This window comes from Hylobates moloch, unplaced genomic scaffold (genome assembly GCF_009828535.3).
Source record: "Hylobates moloch isolate HMO894 unplaced genomic scaffold, HMol_V3 SCAFFOLD_13, whole genome shotgun sequence".
Classification (NCBI taxonomy): Eukaryota; Metazoa; Chordata; class Mammalia; order Primates; family Hylobatidae; genus Hylobates; species Hylobates moloch.
Window position 1 is genome coordinate 45,970,303 of NW_026652288.1, and position 16,887 is coordinate 45,987,189.

A 16,887-nucleotide genomic window follows, 5' to 3' on the forward strand; every position below is an offset into this window, starting at 1 on the left:
TTTCCACAGCTCACACTTACACAAACTGTGTCATTCATTGTAATGATAAAGCAAGTACTGAGTGTTTAGCTTTCATTCTTGTCCTTGGATGTTAAAACTGACAGTTTAGCACCTCTATTACTTTTTATCGGTGAGTCACTGGCCTTGCCAGCACTCAAGATAAGAAAGTCTCACACTTGCCAGAGAAAGGAAAAAGACCAAGAAAACTAAAAAGAGCACTAGGGTTGGGTTATGCTAACCACAAAATGGGCGGTAGGAGACCCTTTCGAAAATGGATGAAACTTGCCATTCACTGGGACACAGTTGGAAACAAGAAACTGTCTGGTGTGATCTCAGCAATTTCCAATGGAAAGTTAACTTCCAACTACCTGGTTAACTGGTGTAAACCTCTGAAGGAGTAGAGAAATCCAACATCTTATCTCATTTTATTTCAAATGTTAAAAGACCTCTGGTCAAAATGAATTTCACTTTCTCATACTAAATTCTTATTTGTAAGACAGTCACAAAAACTGAGATTCAACATCTGATAGCACTGTGTCCTCTGTGTGTGTGTGTGTGTGTGTGTGTCTGTACAAGAAAATGACATCAAAAGAGTATCAGAGAATTCAGTGATACATTAATCCTGTTTCTAGGTCACTGTTATTCCCTGATAAATTTTGGGAGATTAAACAGAATTTTATGTACCTCTTCTTCCTCTATTACAACTATCTTTGCTGTCACTCTGCCTTCATGCCTATTTTCTATCTACTATAAAGGAATCAGAACAGAGCTGTAAGGGACCTCAAAAGATACTAGTTCTCATCTGCCCAGATGGATACCCAGTGGAAGTTCTCTCTGCCCTGTGGTTCATGAAAGGTTTGAGAAGCCTGTGAAAATATTACATTGATGTAAAGTTTCAGCCAGGCAGGTGGCTCATGCCTGTAATTCCAGCACTTTGGGATGCTGAAACAGGTAGATGGATTTCTTGAGCCCAGGAGTTCAAGACCAGACTGGACAACATGGTTAAACACCATCTATATATATATATAAAAATACAAAAATTAGCCGGGTATGGTGGCATGAGCCTGTGGTCCCAGCTATTCAGGAGGCTGAAGTGGGAGGATCGCCTGAGCCCAGGAAGTTGAGGCTGCAGTGAGCGAAGATCCCACCACTGCATTTCAGCCTAGGTGATAGAGTGAGACCCTGTCTCAAAAAAATAAAAATAAAAAAATAAAGTTTTCATGTAGGACTAGTTCCCCTTTGTATTGACCACTTGGTTAAGCACATATTGAAATGGAGAACAGTGATTTTTAATGTGCGCTGTATTCTTTCCATGTCATGCTTTTTTACTCTCAACGATCACATTAAGTTCTGAGTAAGCTTAAGCCACACCCATAAAACGTCCTCTGTGGATTGATTCCCAAATACAATTAAAGTGGAACAAGATCTTACTTGCAAAGTAACCTTTCCAAAAAATCTCCTAGATATTTCTAATCTCCTCCTACCATATTTACAATTGTCTTATCTTCATCTAATTGGATAGCATTGTTTTAGCGATTACCTTTAAAGAATCTTTCCCAACCTTCAAATTCATTATCACAGAAATAAAGGTATTTTCTTGTTGCACTTGTATTTATTTGGTTTACACAATATTGTGTAACATTAATAATAAATATAAACAAGTCTGTAACTACTGTGGATCAGCACCTGACAGGTAGGAGCAAATATGCAAAGGCGGTTCTAGGGAGAGGCTGGTAGTGTCTAGATTTCAGCTGGTCATAAGCATCAGTCAGCAGGTTGTACAGAGAGAACAGAGTGACTGCTAATCCAGTAACTGATAAATGGAAGCCAGCCAGATAAGATCTTTTTTTTTGTATTTCCAGTTTACAGACTGAGAAACTGGGGTACTGAAAACTTAAGTAATTTAACTTCACAATAGCTGGGAAAACCCTTAAAGGCGATAAGGAATACGTGGTTATGGGAAAATTCTATAGTATTACCTAGGGGTTAGAGTGAAAATGGTCTATTACATTCCAGTCAATACTGATGTGCGGGGAGTATACTGGAGGTATAGATAGTTAAACCTGATTCAGGGAAGTGTTTGCCAAAGGAGGAATGCCACCAACCAGGCAGAAGAAGGAGCAGAGAATGATTTGGACAGAAGAACCATTTGCAAGAGGGCTGAAGGCAAGAGCACAGCTGGGAAGAGAATTGCAAGTAGCTCCTAGAGTAGGAGAAAAATGATGAAAGACAATGAATTAAAGAGATAAGTAGAGGCTCAACACCAAAACAAACAAACAAACAAAACTGTATAAGTCACTCTAAAGAATTTGAACTTTATTCTCAAGACACTAGGAACCCAAGAAAAGAATTGATCAGTTGAGTCACAGCTCAGATTTGACCTTCAGAGATATCACTTCACTGCCCTGAGGAGAAAGGAGTGGAATGCCTGATAGGTGGCAAGAGCTGCTGGTGGTCTGGATTTGCATAATTTCTACAGAGAGAAGATATATTTAGGAGCTAGCTTTAACAGGACTTGCTAATTGATTGACTGTGGTGGTGGTGGTGGTGGTGGTGGTGGTGGTGGTGGTGGTGGTGGTGAGAATGAAGTAATGTTAAGGTGACTTTCAGGTTTCTGGGGCATTCATCTAGATGGAAGGAAGTATCCATTCTTTAAGACAGTGAACTCAGGAGGAAACAAGTCAGTTTCAAGGGTGGTGAAATTTAATTCTAGACATGTTATATTTGAACATCCAATTTTTAATGACCTGTGGGTAATTGCACATATGGATTTCGAGTTTAGGAAAAAGACCTAGGCTGAAATATGGATGTTGTATATGTCAGCACGTAAATGTAAATGGAATTCGTGGAAGAAGATGAAATTATACAAGGAGAATAAAGAATGAGAAAAGGAAATGAGCCAAAACTCCCCAAAATGGTAGCACATTTATATGCCTGTCATATGTCTCATGTCTCAAGAGCAAGCCTCCATACTGATGCTACCATGCTTATGCATAATGGCATGTGTATAATGGAATCTTTCTTCTTTCTGAAAACTTCAATGAATTATACCTAATTTTCCTTGTATGAAATAGATGGGGTGCCGGGTGTGGTGGCTCACGCTTGTAATCCCAGCACTTTGGGAGGCCAAAGCGGGCGGGTCGCCTGAGGTCAGAAGTTAGAGACCAGCTTGGCCAACATGGTGAAACCCTGTCTCCACTAAAACTACAAAAAAATTAGCCGGGTGTGGTGGCGGGCACCTGTAATCCCAGCTACTTGGGAGGTTGAGGCAGGATAATTGCTTGAACCCAGGGGGTAGAGGATGCAGTGAGCCGACATCGCGTCACTGCACTCCACTCCAGCCTGGGTGACAGATGGAGACTCCATCTCAAAAATAAAAAAATAAAATAAATAAAAAATAGATGGGGGATACTGAGCTGGAAAATTCTTACCATGACTGTAGTGTGTTTTGTCCACTCCCAAGCAGACAAAATCATAAATTCAAAACCGAGGTGCCATCATTATAGATATTTTCTAATTATAATTATACATCATCCAGAAAGGTAGTGGGGTTGTTGTTAATGGTAGCTGGAAATCAGAAAATGGGATACCATATCTAAAATAGGGTGTGTTAACTTCAAAGTGAGACTTTTCCTTCCCCCGTAAATGGGAATGATTTGCTACAGTGAAAAATCAATGGGCGTTAGAGTCAAGGTTAAAGTCTCAACTCCACAAGCTATCTCCACTCCTCAATCATGAGCAGTTTGCGCAACTCCAAGGACACACAAGCTTGGGCAGACAGCATGCAATAAACAATGTATAGAAGTGAAAACTTACTTTAAGCTTCCAGGGTTTGTTTTTTGGTTCGTTCATGTTTTCTGTCTTGCTTTTATTTTTTTTGCAACAAACACATTAGTTACGTTCTCTAGATCTATTTCCTTACCCAGAGGAGGAAGGCCCCTTAGCACACGATCTCTGCGGTCTCCATTAGTTTCAACATCTTGTGGCGCTGATCACCTGTAAGTTAAGGAACAAACTTCACTGGGAAGTCCTGTAGCCTGAATCCAGCCCCAAACATCCACTCCCCCAGCTGAGGAGGCCCGGAGGTACTTTTACCCTGGTAGCATTCTCAATCAACATGTGTCATTACTCAAAGCGCAAGTGGACCAAGTTGTATATACTAATTTTTTCCAAGGTCTTAGTTTTCATTTTACTTTGAAATGTCACTGTGACTACTTTTATTATTACTACTACCAGGAATCTATGATTGCCATCGAGGTCTATTAGAAGGTCATCCCCCATCCCCCACCCTGCCCAGCTTTATCCAGTGCACGAAGGCTATTTGTAACTCAATATACACTTTTCCAAAACCACGAGTTTTACGTCTTATTATTGTTTTTACTTTTGAAGCTGATGTATGGGGGAAAACCCACCAGCATTAACGTTAAAAGAACTGTTTTCATTGAAACCACTCTTTCATCTGTGGATGGTAAGATAATTTATCAGTGTCTTTAATTTGGAATTGAAAGGTTTCCTGAAAACACCGCTAATTAAACTTTACTTCCCTGAAGTTCTCCTAAATACCTCCAACTCCGAGAACTAGCCCAGTATTTGCTCACTCCCTTTCGCCTTTCAACTCCATTTGATATATGTTTCCCACGACGTAGTGGAGACTTCTGGCTGGAGAGGCTGGAAAATATAACTCTGAATTTCCTACAATCTCAGCTCCACTTTCTCCCGCGCGTAGGCCCCCGGCTGGAGCGGTGTTATTGTCACGTGGCCACGGGGACGCCCGCAGCCGGGCCGGCCAATGGGCGCGCGTCGGCCTCTCCACGCCCCGCCTTGCTACTCCGCCGCGCGGGGACTTGGCGCAGCGCCGCGGGGTGGAGGCGAAAAAGTTTCTTTTGCCGACAAGAAGGGGCTTCGGCTAGCAGACGCTGCTCAAGCTGCAACTCTGTTGCAGTTGGCAGTTCTTTTCAGTTTCCCTCCTGCTGTTTGGGGACATGAAAGGGCTTCGCCGCCAGCAGTAAAAGAAGGAATTGACCCGGCAGCGCGAGGGAGGAGCGCGCACGCGACCGGGAGGACGGGCGTGCACCCTCGGCTGGAAGTTTGTGCCGGGGCCCGAGCGCGCGCCGGCTGGGAGCATCGGGCAGAGACCGAGGCCGCTGGACCGCGATGAGCGCGCCGAGCCTCCGTGCGCGCGCGGCGGCGCTGGGGCTGCTGCTGTGCGCGGTGCTGGGGCGCGCTGGCCGGTCCGACAACGGCGGTCGCGGGGCACTCGGGCAGCCCTCTGGGGTAGCCGCCGAGCGCCCGTGCCCCACTGCCTGCCGCTGCCTCAGGGACCTGCTGGACTGCAGTCGTCAGCGGCTAGCGCGTCTTCCCGAGCCGCTCCCGCCCTGGGTCGCTCGGCTGTAAGTATTCTTCCCGCGGGGGGAGGGGGGCCGGGCCGCTGGAGATTCGGGAAAACAGGAGCTGGCTAGGGCCTGGTTGCTTGGGGTTCGGCGTGCATTGCCTTTTGTTCCGCATAGCTCCTTCTGGTCCAGGCCGCGATCGGCGCTCCGTGGGCCTGGAAAAAGAACTGTCCAGACCTCAGTTTCCCTCCTACGTGCTTTGCGGGCGGCGCAGGTGGGCTCTTGGCGCGTCCTAACTGGCTGCAGGTAGGCCAGGGGTGGGGGCCAGTGACGACGCCAGAGGTCGGGGATGAAGTCCTGCGCCCTAAGCTAGCCAAGGGGTTCAAATGCGCGCTCCTGCCAGGCCCAGGGGAGATAAGCGGCAACCTGCGCAATCAGGAGTTTGCAGTTCTCCCTGAGTTATTAGTCTGGTTCAGTTTTAGTTTCTAGCTACGTCAGACTCCTTTTCCTGTTCCCACCCAGTAACTGAAGTCAGGCTTTTCATTTAGGAAGCCCCCTCAACAGAATTCGGTCACTATCCAAGTTATGGTGGACGACAATACTTCTGTTCTCCGTCTGCTTGCTTTCACATTAGCAGACCGTAAGTTCCCACTCCTCAACCAGATTGTAAAGACTGGTCAGTAGCTATGGAAAGGGAGGAACTCGATTATCCAGAATCAAGGGCGTGATTTCTGTAGCTCCTCAGAACGTCCAGACGGTTTAGGGGAGAGCGCACGGAGATCTTATGCAAGTTTTTGGATTTTAGCTGCGAAGTCTGAAAACCTGAAATCACTGTCAACTGCGTGAAGAACAAGGAAAAAATGTAATTTAGTTGGAAATGCTGATCTTTTCCAAATGTCATCTCTCTTTTCTTCCTCAGTCCCAGTTTTAAAATTGGAGTGCTGTAAAAAGTAAACAATCAGAACTTGTATTTTTTAAAGTAGTTGTTCTGTTTAAAATAAATAAAAGTGCACTTCGTACGTAAGCTTACATTTTGACTTAGCAGAATTGCAATGAAAATTTTAAGTTTTTAAAACAATTCTAGCGAACTATTCCAGTGCCCTAATGTGGTAGGAGGTTTGGTCAGGTGTTCAAGAATTTATATTTTAAAATTATTGTGCTAATCTAAATAACTTTTGTGAATGTAGAATTGTTGGCCATCAGAAAGTATATTCCTTGTGTTTTTAATAAGCCTTAGGTTAATAAAGTAGAATTAGTATTGGATTGATATTTAATTTCTTTTCTTGGGACGTTTTATTTAGTAGTTTTTATTACAACTGGAAGAGGAGATAAGGTCTTTAACCGAAAGCAGGGAGACTTTCAATTAGTTGTGGCTAATTCTGTTCAATTGCCTCTTGTGGAGGTCATGCTGCCTTATTCATGAGTGAATGGCTTTATTGACAGCATATGGAACTGAACATGTAAATGACTGGAGGTGAACACTTAGGAATAATAGAGGGATGAGAAAGAGAAAATGAATACAGTGCTTCCTGGAGTGTATTTAGATATGCTTAGATTATTCACGGCATCTAACTTGTATTTGATAGTTTTTCAATGTCAGGTTGTCTATTGTGATCATGCTAGTGTGCAGTACTTTTTTTTTTTCTGTGCATTTAGATGTTTAGAAAAAAAATCTGTGTTGCCCTTGATTAGAAATTGAGTTGAACCAAAAGGGGTTCGATACCTATTTAAACATTGTCTTAAAACTAGCTGACCTAATTAGGATTTTGTTTTGCAGATAATTTGGTGGCACACTAAAAACAAATTAGAGTTTATTTGGTTAGCACAGTCTTTAATTACATTTCCGCCAGCAGTAAATTGTCTCAATACTAGCCCACATTCCTTAAATGTATGTGAAAATAAGTTCCACTTGTATAAATAAGCACTCAGTCTGTTGTCAGGAACCCTGCTGTGATCACTTATTGGACAGCTCTGTCATTCTTGTACTTCTGTGACTTTTAACCATCTTTGTAGATGTCACCAAACCATGTGGTCTGGATTCTTTATTGTAAATATTTCTTTTGTTTGTACCTAAAGCACTAGAGGTCTCCTCTTTCCACTTCTGAAAGGAGCAGAAAAACACGTGGAATTGAGTTGTACTTTCTCTGTTATTTGGTATTTTAGAATAGGTGGTCTAGAAAGCTACTAAAGTTTTTCATAATTAGAAAAATCGTCTTAAGGAGATGATTTCCGAGTTCAGATATAAATAGAAAAATGCATGCTTTTGTTCCCCATCTCTTACCTTCCCTTTGCTTGGGTAATCAAAATAGTAGAAGTTTGTCTTTGGACTGGCTTATGAAAGCACTTTTCAGAAAAAGTTCAGTGTCTATCTTTTGTTTTATTTGTTGAATTTGCTAGTTTACGAAAAATCTCTACGTGTGTATGTATTTTTTCCACTTTATTTGGTTGTGATTTATTACTATAGGAGTCCCATGTGTGAAAAGTTGAATAGTTTGAGCTGTAAAATAATAATACTGTATCAGTAGTCCTTTTAGAAAATAACCTCTAATGCTTTAATGAAAGTGGCTCTTAAAAGAGTAACTGAGCGAGACTTTGTCTAAAAAAAAAACAACCCAGTAACTACGCCAAGCCTTGCTCACAACTGCCATTAAAGGCAAGCTAGAGTTTATGTCGAGAGTTTGCGCTTAAACAGTTCTCAACCTAAAGAGGAATGCTTGTTAGAATGTTATTTAGCCCAGAGACGGAAAAGTTGCTAAATTACCAATGAGAACTTCCAATATTATTAAATTCTCACTGGCATTTCAGAATTATTTGTCTTATGTAGAAATGTTTGAGTTCTCAACAGGACCCAGGCGAAAGTCCCAAAGGTAGTTTCTGCTGGTGTGACTTCTTTAGTGTTGACCTGTTATAAATCTTCTGGTCCGGACCAGAGTTGGGGGTGGGGTGGGGGTAATAGTCCTTATGGTTTTCACAGCTGTTTTTCTATATTTTCCAGACTAAAACTTGAATATAGCAGGCTGATTTATGAGTCACTTTGGATCAGTGTCTTAAAACAGCTATAGCCTGGCTTTTTGTTTTTCAGCTTTCCAGATTTGTGCTGAATTAGCAGCTCTGCAGGCCCCAGTGGGATTGATTAAGAAGCTGTGCTGGATTTGCGTTTAAAATTTGACTTGGAAGTCAGATTTCCAAATGCTAAAAGGAAGAAAATGATAGCTGGAACCAAATGTTGCAAATTGATTATTTTCATATATATTGATTCATTTGCTAATATTCAGGAAGAGAAGTCTGTCTAACCATGTAGAAAGAGTTTGATTTTCAAGTTTTGGCCAACCGAGCTCTGGGTACATGGTTAACACTTCTGTACCTTACTACCTTTCCCATTCATTAACCCCACTACAAAAAGTTTTTGTAAAAGTTTTGTGGGGAAGATGTTATTAATGGAACTCTAAACATGAAGAATCTGCCTTTCTTATTGAATGTTTTATGATCTGGGTTTAAGAAAACATCGACATTGAACAACTTGAATCTGTTTTTAATGGTTTAGCCATAAAAACAATGTAAGGAAGATTTAGGAAAATGTGACATCCCTTAACTGGAAAGTAATCATTTCTCAAATGTAAACTATATTAAATCTAAATTTAGGTACACTAAAAGTTTCATAGCTGTAAGTATTTAGCAGTAAATGTCATTTAAGGGGCGTTTTTTTTCCTCCTACATATAATGTAGTTTTAATAGTACACAAAACTCAGGAATGGAAGTGTGTTGCAATAACTGAAATATTCAAAGTTGCCAGCTCCTTTTTCTGGATCAGAAATGAGGTGTCCCCAGCATGTGCACTGGTCTCTGAAGGCCGTTTCTTATTTTTTACAGGTCTTTTGTAGGAGGAATCTTATCCCATTACTAGTTGAAAACAAGTTAAGCACTCCATCTCATTTCTCTCACAGGATTGCCCTGTGAAATAATCCTTAAAATGAAGTTAGTGCTCAGTTTTAGGTTTTTTTAAATTTTTAATTAAAAAGAAAATCACCTGTGTTAAATATTAATGCCAGATTGCTTCCCCTTTCGTTTTAAGACCTGAAACAATAGGGGATGCAGTTTTACGCTGGTCCAATGCTCTTTAGTTAAGTGGGTCTAAATGAGACTTTCTGTTGACTCAGGCTACCTCCCAGGTGAAAGACTCTTTTCCTTGGTTGTTTTTTAAACCATGTGGGAAATCTGTGACTGTCTGGGGTGCTAAAAGCACACAGGTTTTGTTTGAATCCTAACGTGAGTTGTTGGGCTCACGGTTTCCTTGATGAACTCCAGATGGACTTGAGCTGGGCTGTGAGGGAAAGTGTCTGGCTCCAGCCAGCGTGGTGAGCATGCACAGCAGTGGTTGTAATTGCAGGATTTTTATAGTTTAAAGACTGTGCCAGATTTTTTTCATGTTATAACTCTACCAGAACAAATCTACTCATGTCTGTCACTGTCTGGTAGGTCTTTGGGCAAACATATTTCAAATAAAACCTTGCAGAATTTTTTTTTTTTTTTTTTAGGTGAAAAAGAGAATCCAAGTTTATTCTCAAAACAAAAACTCAAAGATTGAAAGGATCTCTGATTTCTAATTGTTAACTAAACACTGAGTAACACTGTGCTTCTCTGGAGGTGATTTCTCTTTATTTCTTTTTTAGGAGGGATATACTTATGCATATAACACATAATTCATGCTTTTCTCCAATCAACTTTGGTTATTTAAAAATCTCCGTTTTAAACACTGAAAAAATTAGTATGGGTTGGATAACCCTTTCAGTGGGAAGCTTCAAGCCGTACTATTTGTTATCCCGGTTTTTCATCACTCTGGAACCATTTCATTTTTATTACACTATTTTGAAGGCACATAGTCAATGTATTAACACATATGGGGAATGTAACCAAGAATATTTGCTGGAATTTGTTCCATATTTTGAATCTTAAATGAGCTGACTTTCTAGTCTAGAGTATTGTATATGTATGAGATTGTTATTGGTTTTAATAGTAATGATGTTCTATGGAAATTGTTACTAAGTTAAATTGAGTTATTGAGTAAGAAGCACATTTATTTTAATGATTGAAATCTGTTCACAAGTTTTTGTGCAATCTGCTGAACTTTGTTAGATGACGATGTGGTTTAAATTATATATTATCAGATATTGAGATCTGGGGAATTTAAGAAAGTGGAGGGTTCAGATTGTTTTCTACCCTCTCAACACTCACACACAAAATAATACTTGAAATGATTTGGTGCTTTACTGCAGAGAAACAAATATGTATGCAAAGCAATTTCTGTTTTCCTTGACTGCAATAAGGACATTGATGCTTAAATGTATGACAATAAAAAGATTTCTATAGAGGCTTTAGTTTCAGCAACCTGCCTAATTAGCTCCTTTTCATAAACCATGACGTCATCATATCAGGTTGGGAGTGGGGAGATGGGAGGGTGAAGCAGACCTGCCAGTTCACAAAAGATCTGTTCACCATGTGCCAAAAAACATCTCTTAAAAACGTTTGTGGGCTTAAAGTATTTGAATCTGCCAGTCTCCTTAAACTAATTTTGTCCTTGGAGCTTGTATTTTTGAGTTTGGCATTTTGGTTGCCATCTAGTTTGTGGACAGAATAGACCAGTTATTTCTCCTGCTCCCACTAGTGTTCACAGAGATACTTCATAAGCCCAGTTAGCACTATTAGTGATTTTTAGAAATGACTTATAATTTTATGTTTGTTTTCTTATAGGGACTTAAGTCACAACAGATTATCTTTCATCAAGGCAAGTTCCATGAGCCATCTTCAAAGCCTTCGAGAAGTGTGAGTCTTCGTTATTTTGTTTTTAAGGTTTGAGTAAAATACATTACCCCTTATACTATTTAACTGTAAGGAATACTTGGATTATAAGAAGTTATTCAAAACTTTTAACTTGGGAGGTATCTTGAAATAATATGTAAAGTTTTCACCTCTGTGAATTACAGATTGCCTAATCAGCTTTTCTTTTTCTTTTTCTTTTTTTTGGCATTTGCAGGAAACTGAACAACAATGAATTGGAGACCATTCCAAATCTGGGACCAGTCTCAGCAAATGTTACACTTCTCTCCTTGTAAGTGAATATCAGCAGAATTCCTCATGTATGTCTGCAGGAACCTTGACTGGGAGTTCCATAGGGAATAGCATAGAGATCTTAGAAGAAAAAATGGAATATTTTCTTCCGGGCATAGTAAAGATACGCTCTTTAAATTGATTAACTTGTTTTCTAGCCTCTAACTCTGTCACTGCTAAATTTCATGTACTCTTATAACAACACACTTTTTACACTTTGCTGTTGTTGCCGAACTGGTCTTCGAGATTCAAAGAGGCCAGCTTTACACCATAGAAATGTGTATTTTATCATATTCTGTAGACTAGGACTTTAATTCTGGTATTGCTCACTGGTTGGCATGGGGATCTGTGGGTTACGTGTTACGTAGTTCCTAGTGGAGAATGATCAGAGTTGCCTTGTGAGGAGAAACTGGAGTTGAGAATAAGCCATTGGAGTATCCTCTTTTAAGTGTGGTACCTGCAGTGGAAATCAGAGTTCAGAGACATCAACTCAAAAAGAGTAAATATGTGACTGAAGACAGAAATAACTTTGCAGGTTGTTTTGCAAATGTGAGTTTTCAGATACCATTAAGGTTGTACCAAGTTTTCTGTATTTTTAGTGTAGGTAACGTATATACATGCACTGACGTAGGTTTTGGAATAATTTTGACTTTTCAGCATTTAAAGGTAGCATTAAGAATGCCTGTGGTTTAATTTCTAAAATCTAATTAGCTTACCACCTTAATCTTAAACAATTTAAAAATATATTTAAGCTACTGATGTTAAAAAATGTTTTTCTTTAAGCAACTTAAGGAAAAAACCACCATTGTTAGTTGCTTCTGAGAGAGGTGTTGGGAGGGTTGACATTAGACAGTAAATTTCAGGAAAGCTGTTCAATTAATAGAGTGATCACTACCCAATTGCTTACATCTGGTGATTTATAGAGGTTTGTTTTTACTGAGGGCCCAGGTCAGCTAAGTCACGGGTGCAGCCGCTGTGTCTGCTTTCCTCTGTTTGAATAAGAGCTAAGTGACATTTGATACTGATGTGGTTTTTCCAAAGATCAGAAACAGAAAGGAATGAAAGAAAAAGCAGTTGGTATTTGACAAATAAACACTGTATTTAAAAAACATTTTTATGCTAGCATAAATACCTTTTTTCTTTGTCTTTTACAATTGCTTAAAATTTTAGAATCTAAATGGAGTGCTGGTTTGGTATCATAAACATCTGCAGCTATTCTTGTTTGACCAAGGTGGCCTTTTTAAATTCCACTTTGCTCTTGCTGTCCTCGCACTGCATATTGGCAGATTCTGTCAGTATGTTTAAGAGAGCTTGAGGGTCATGGCATACTTCATGGCTGAGAGGATCTGCAGTGCAGTTTTGTAATCTGGACGGGGTGGGGAAAGCAGTCTACTCTTTGGCATGGTATAGCGTTGAGAGCGTTAAGAACTTGTGAGAAGTTAGAAAATTATAAGGAACCTAGTGTTTTACACTTTTTGTTTTTTGTTTTTTTTGGAGACAGAGTCTTGCTCTGTTGCCCAGGCTGGAGTGCAGTGGCGCGATCTCGGCTCACTGCAAGCTCCGCCTCCCGGGTTCACACCATTCTCCTGCCTCAGCCTCCCAAGTAGCTGGGACTACAGGCATCCGCCACTATGCCCGGCTAGTTTTTTGTATTTTTAGTAGAGACGGGGTTTCACTGTGTTAGCCAGGGTGATCTCGATCTCCTGACCTCGTAATCCTCCCGCCTCCACCTCCCAAAATGTTGGGATTACAGGTGTGAGCCACTGCACCCAGCCCCTAGTGTTTTACACTTTCACGTTATAACTTATAATTAGAAAGCTACAATGATCTCTCAAAAGTTAGAAATTTGTGCTCCTTCAGAATTTGTCCTCTTCTCCATATTGTTTTTGTGTTTCACTTTAGCAAGTGTTGGGTGTGAAATCACCCTGAATAATTTCACTTTCTTTCTCCTTGATGTGTTACAGTACCTCTGGCCAGTGATTGTTTTGTTCATCTCACATAATGATACATCCAATGTGTTACCTAGATTACACAGACTCTGGGAAGAGTAATTTATATCATGGGCCTGATAATTCAATGTGGAGAGTAAAGACTTCTTTTTATACCTATGAAATATCTTGAAAAATTTACCTCTCTGGTTGTTTTCATCTACAAATGTTTTGTTTCCTCCTGCAGGCTTGATTGGATATTGTAATATACAATCATTGTTTCTCAAGCACTTTTAATTTCTGTGTTGTGTAGAGTAAAACATTTTCTTTTATATAGAAACACGTGAAAATAAAGCTAAAAATGAGTTCTGAAATACTTTTCTGAGATTAAAAAAAAAATCTGTTATATAACATGACACAGATTGAAAACTTGCTGTAGCACCACAATTAAATCTCATATCTTTCAAAGTAGTTTTTAGAATGATTTGACTTTCATATTAAGAGTTTTTTGTGGTGGTTTTTTGTTTGTATCTTTTACATTTTGCAGAGGAAAACATTTTTATGAGTTATTTGCACAGGTTAAATAGTTTGAAAGCTTGTGTGTAAAGAAAATGAGTAATTAGTTGAAGTCTTAGCCGTAGGATTTAATAATTACTGCTCCATACTCTTTCTACTCTGTGCCATGAAGACCCCTCCTAGCTGGAGGGGCTGCATGCAGAGAAGACTGTCCTGGTGAGACTTTTGTCATAGCTATAGGAGCCAGGAGCTGATAATTAGATCAAAGGGTACCCCATGTCCAGAGACGAATTCAGTTAGGGACCTATTCTCATAATATCCGGGAATCTGGGATGATAGGAATCTGGGATAATCTTCCCACTAACAAAGCTCATCTCCAACCTTTTTAGGAATCTTTTAGCACGTACAAGGCCTGAATCGACATGCTTTCCTTTGAATCCCACACAGAGCTAGCTCAGAAGTCAACCAATGTGCTAGGTGCAAGGCATGATTTGTATGTTTTTTTAATTTTTCTCTCACAATATCCTAGCTATTGCAGGATGACATATTTTAAAAGAAGTGGAATAGTCTTTGGAATGAACATACCTTACAGTAAAACTCTATTAACCTGGCTTACATAAGGGAGTTGATTTTTCTGAATGTACGAACTCTGGCTTTGCGTGGTGTGGAATGACCTGCTTGAGCACTGGACATGATTGAAACCTGTGCCTTGTTTTAGGGAAGTTTGAATCTGTGAGTTCTACAGCATTGTAGTTGAACAAAAGAGCCTTGTTGGTTATTAAATAGAGCTAGTTGGGTCTTAGTCTTGATGGTAATGGTTTATATAGTGTTAGCCAGAATGCAGATGCTTGCCTGGTGTCCTAGAGTTGAAGAGTGTTAGGTCAGTGACTGTCAAAGAGGCACCTAGGGTACTTGTTTTTTTTTTTTTTTTTTGGAGACGGAGTCTGGCTGTATCGCCCAGGCTGGAGTGCAGTGGCACAATCTCAGCTCACTGCAAGCTCCGCCACCCGGGTTCATGCCATTCTCTTGCCTCAGCCTCCCCAGCAGCTGGGACTACAGGCGCATGCCGCCACGCCCAGTTAATTTTTCTATTTTTGGTAGAGATGGGGTTTCACTGTTAGCCAGGATGGTCTCGATCTCCTGACCTCGTGGTCCGCCCGCCTCAGCCTCCCAGAGTGCTGGGATTAAAGGCGTGAGCCACCGCGCCCTGCCAGGGTACTTGTTAGATTATCAGACACTATCCCTAGAGATTCTAAATTAGTAGATTTGGGTGGGGCCCAGGAGTATCCATTTTAACATATGCAATATTCTAATCAGATATTGCATAAATATTTCTAGAATTACTGATAAAGGTCATATCATAATCAGGTAAGCCTTTTCTCTTTATTTCTTATCTCAAAAGTAAAGCATTTCTTAGTCCATCATTGTCTTTATAGCCTGTCATCTTCCCAGAGGTGACATTGTCCTCATTCCAGAGAGGTTATTATGTATATTGATTACCTTTGCTGGTAGGACACCAAAACGTGTACTCTACCAATGGAAAGCCATTGAAGAGATGTAAAGCAGAATGACATGATCAGATCTGCTATTTGAAAATGTCATACTGTCTTTAGTGTGGCAAATGACCTGGAGGTGGCAGGAGGATGGTTTAAAGGGGCAGATAATTAAACCACATGATAGTTGAGAAGCCATGGTGGCCTGTTCTCCAGTGAAGTCACGTCAGTAGAACAGTGATTAAAAGTAAAGCTCAAGTCAGGTGGCCTGGAATTAACTTCTGGCTCCACCCTTTGCCAGGTTTGTAACCTTGGGCAAGTTACTGACTGACTGTGTTTCATCATCTCTAAAATGACAATAATGCTGGCGTCTGTCTCATAGAGTTATTGTGAAGATACGGGGAATACAGGTAAAGCTGTCTTGCATGTACTGAGTGCTCAGTGAATGTGAGCTGTGATAAGGATGACGATTCATTCAACTACAATATATTGAGTATCTACTATGTACCAAGCCCTCCTTTAAGCGCTAGGACACCCAGTGAAAAAGCGTACAAACTCCCTCTTATCCTGACGCCTGAGGCTTCCATTCTAGTGAGGAGAGAAAAATAAACGAAAAAAAGAAAACATAACATCAGTTCATGATCAATGCTATGAAGGAAAAGAAAGGAGAATGAAAGGATTAGAGAGCTCTGGCAATTGTTCTTTAATGTAGTCAGGAAAGGCACATATTTACCAAATCCTACTATGTTCTGGGTACTGTTCTAAGGTTAGGATTCAGAAAGCAAGACAGGAATCCCTACCCTCTATAGCTGACCTGCTCATGGAAGGAGAAACACAAAAAATAAATAAGAGATGTGATCAGAAGGAGATTAAGTGCTGGAGATAAGCAGCAGGAAGAGGTGTCGGAAGCATGTGGCCAAAGAGGGGTTTTACAGTTTTAAATGGGGATGTAGAGAAACGCTTGCCAGGAGGAAGATACTTGAATCAGGGTCTGAAAGTGAGGGAGGGAGTTGTGTGTGTTTCTGGGGACATTTAGTCATCTCTGCTGAGCCTGCCCTGCCACATTCGGGCCCATCTTACCTTGTATATCCAACTTACGCAGTAATTAAATAATTTTGTTTATATTTTTCTCCTCTGCTGTATTTTGAGGCCTCTGTAGCTAACTCTTCATTTCCCCAGCACTTAATGCAGGTATATGGCATAAGTTAGTGCTTAATTAATGTATGAATTACATTATCTATGAATGTATGAATTAAAGAACATTCATGGAATAACCACATGCTGCTGCACTTAGCGTAATTCAGACAGATCTCCTTTCTGTACACTTAGTTTAAACCAGTGGCTAAAGATTTACAGTGGCAACAGCATACCTATGTTTTACATAACTTGTGTTCAACTATGCATGCTTGAGAAAATAATAATAATTCTGACAATAGCAGCAATAATTAAAAGGAAAAAAAGAACAAGAGAAGTAACTTAACACAAGGATTCAGCTGACCACCCTAGCTGGTGAGT

General features: G+C 40.3%; 1 protein-coding gene across 1 annotated transcript in view; it reads left to right on the forward strand.

Moving 5' to 3' along the window:
- Nucleotides 1-5,154: 5,154 nt before the first annotated feature.
- LRIG3 (leucine rich repeats and immunoglobulin like domains 3) overlaps nt 5,155-16,887 on the forward strand; it is a 46,523-nt gene continuing 34,790 nt past the window's right edge. Inside the window, exons 1-3 of the mRNA XM_032173202.3 lie at nt 5,155-5,390; nt 11,079-11,150; nt 11,362-11,436. Of these exons, the coding sequence (XP_032029093.1) occupies nt 5,155-5,390; nt 11,079-11,150; nt 11,362-11,436 (383 nt within the window). The remainder of the gene's footprint in view (nt 5,391-11,078; nt 11,151-11,361; nt 11,437-16,887) is intronic.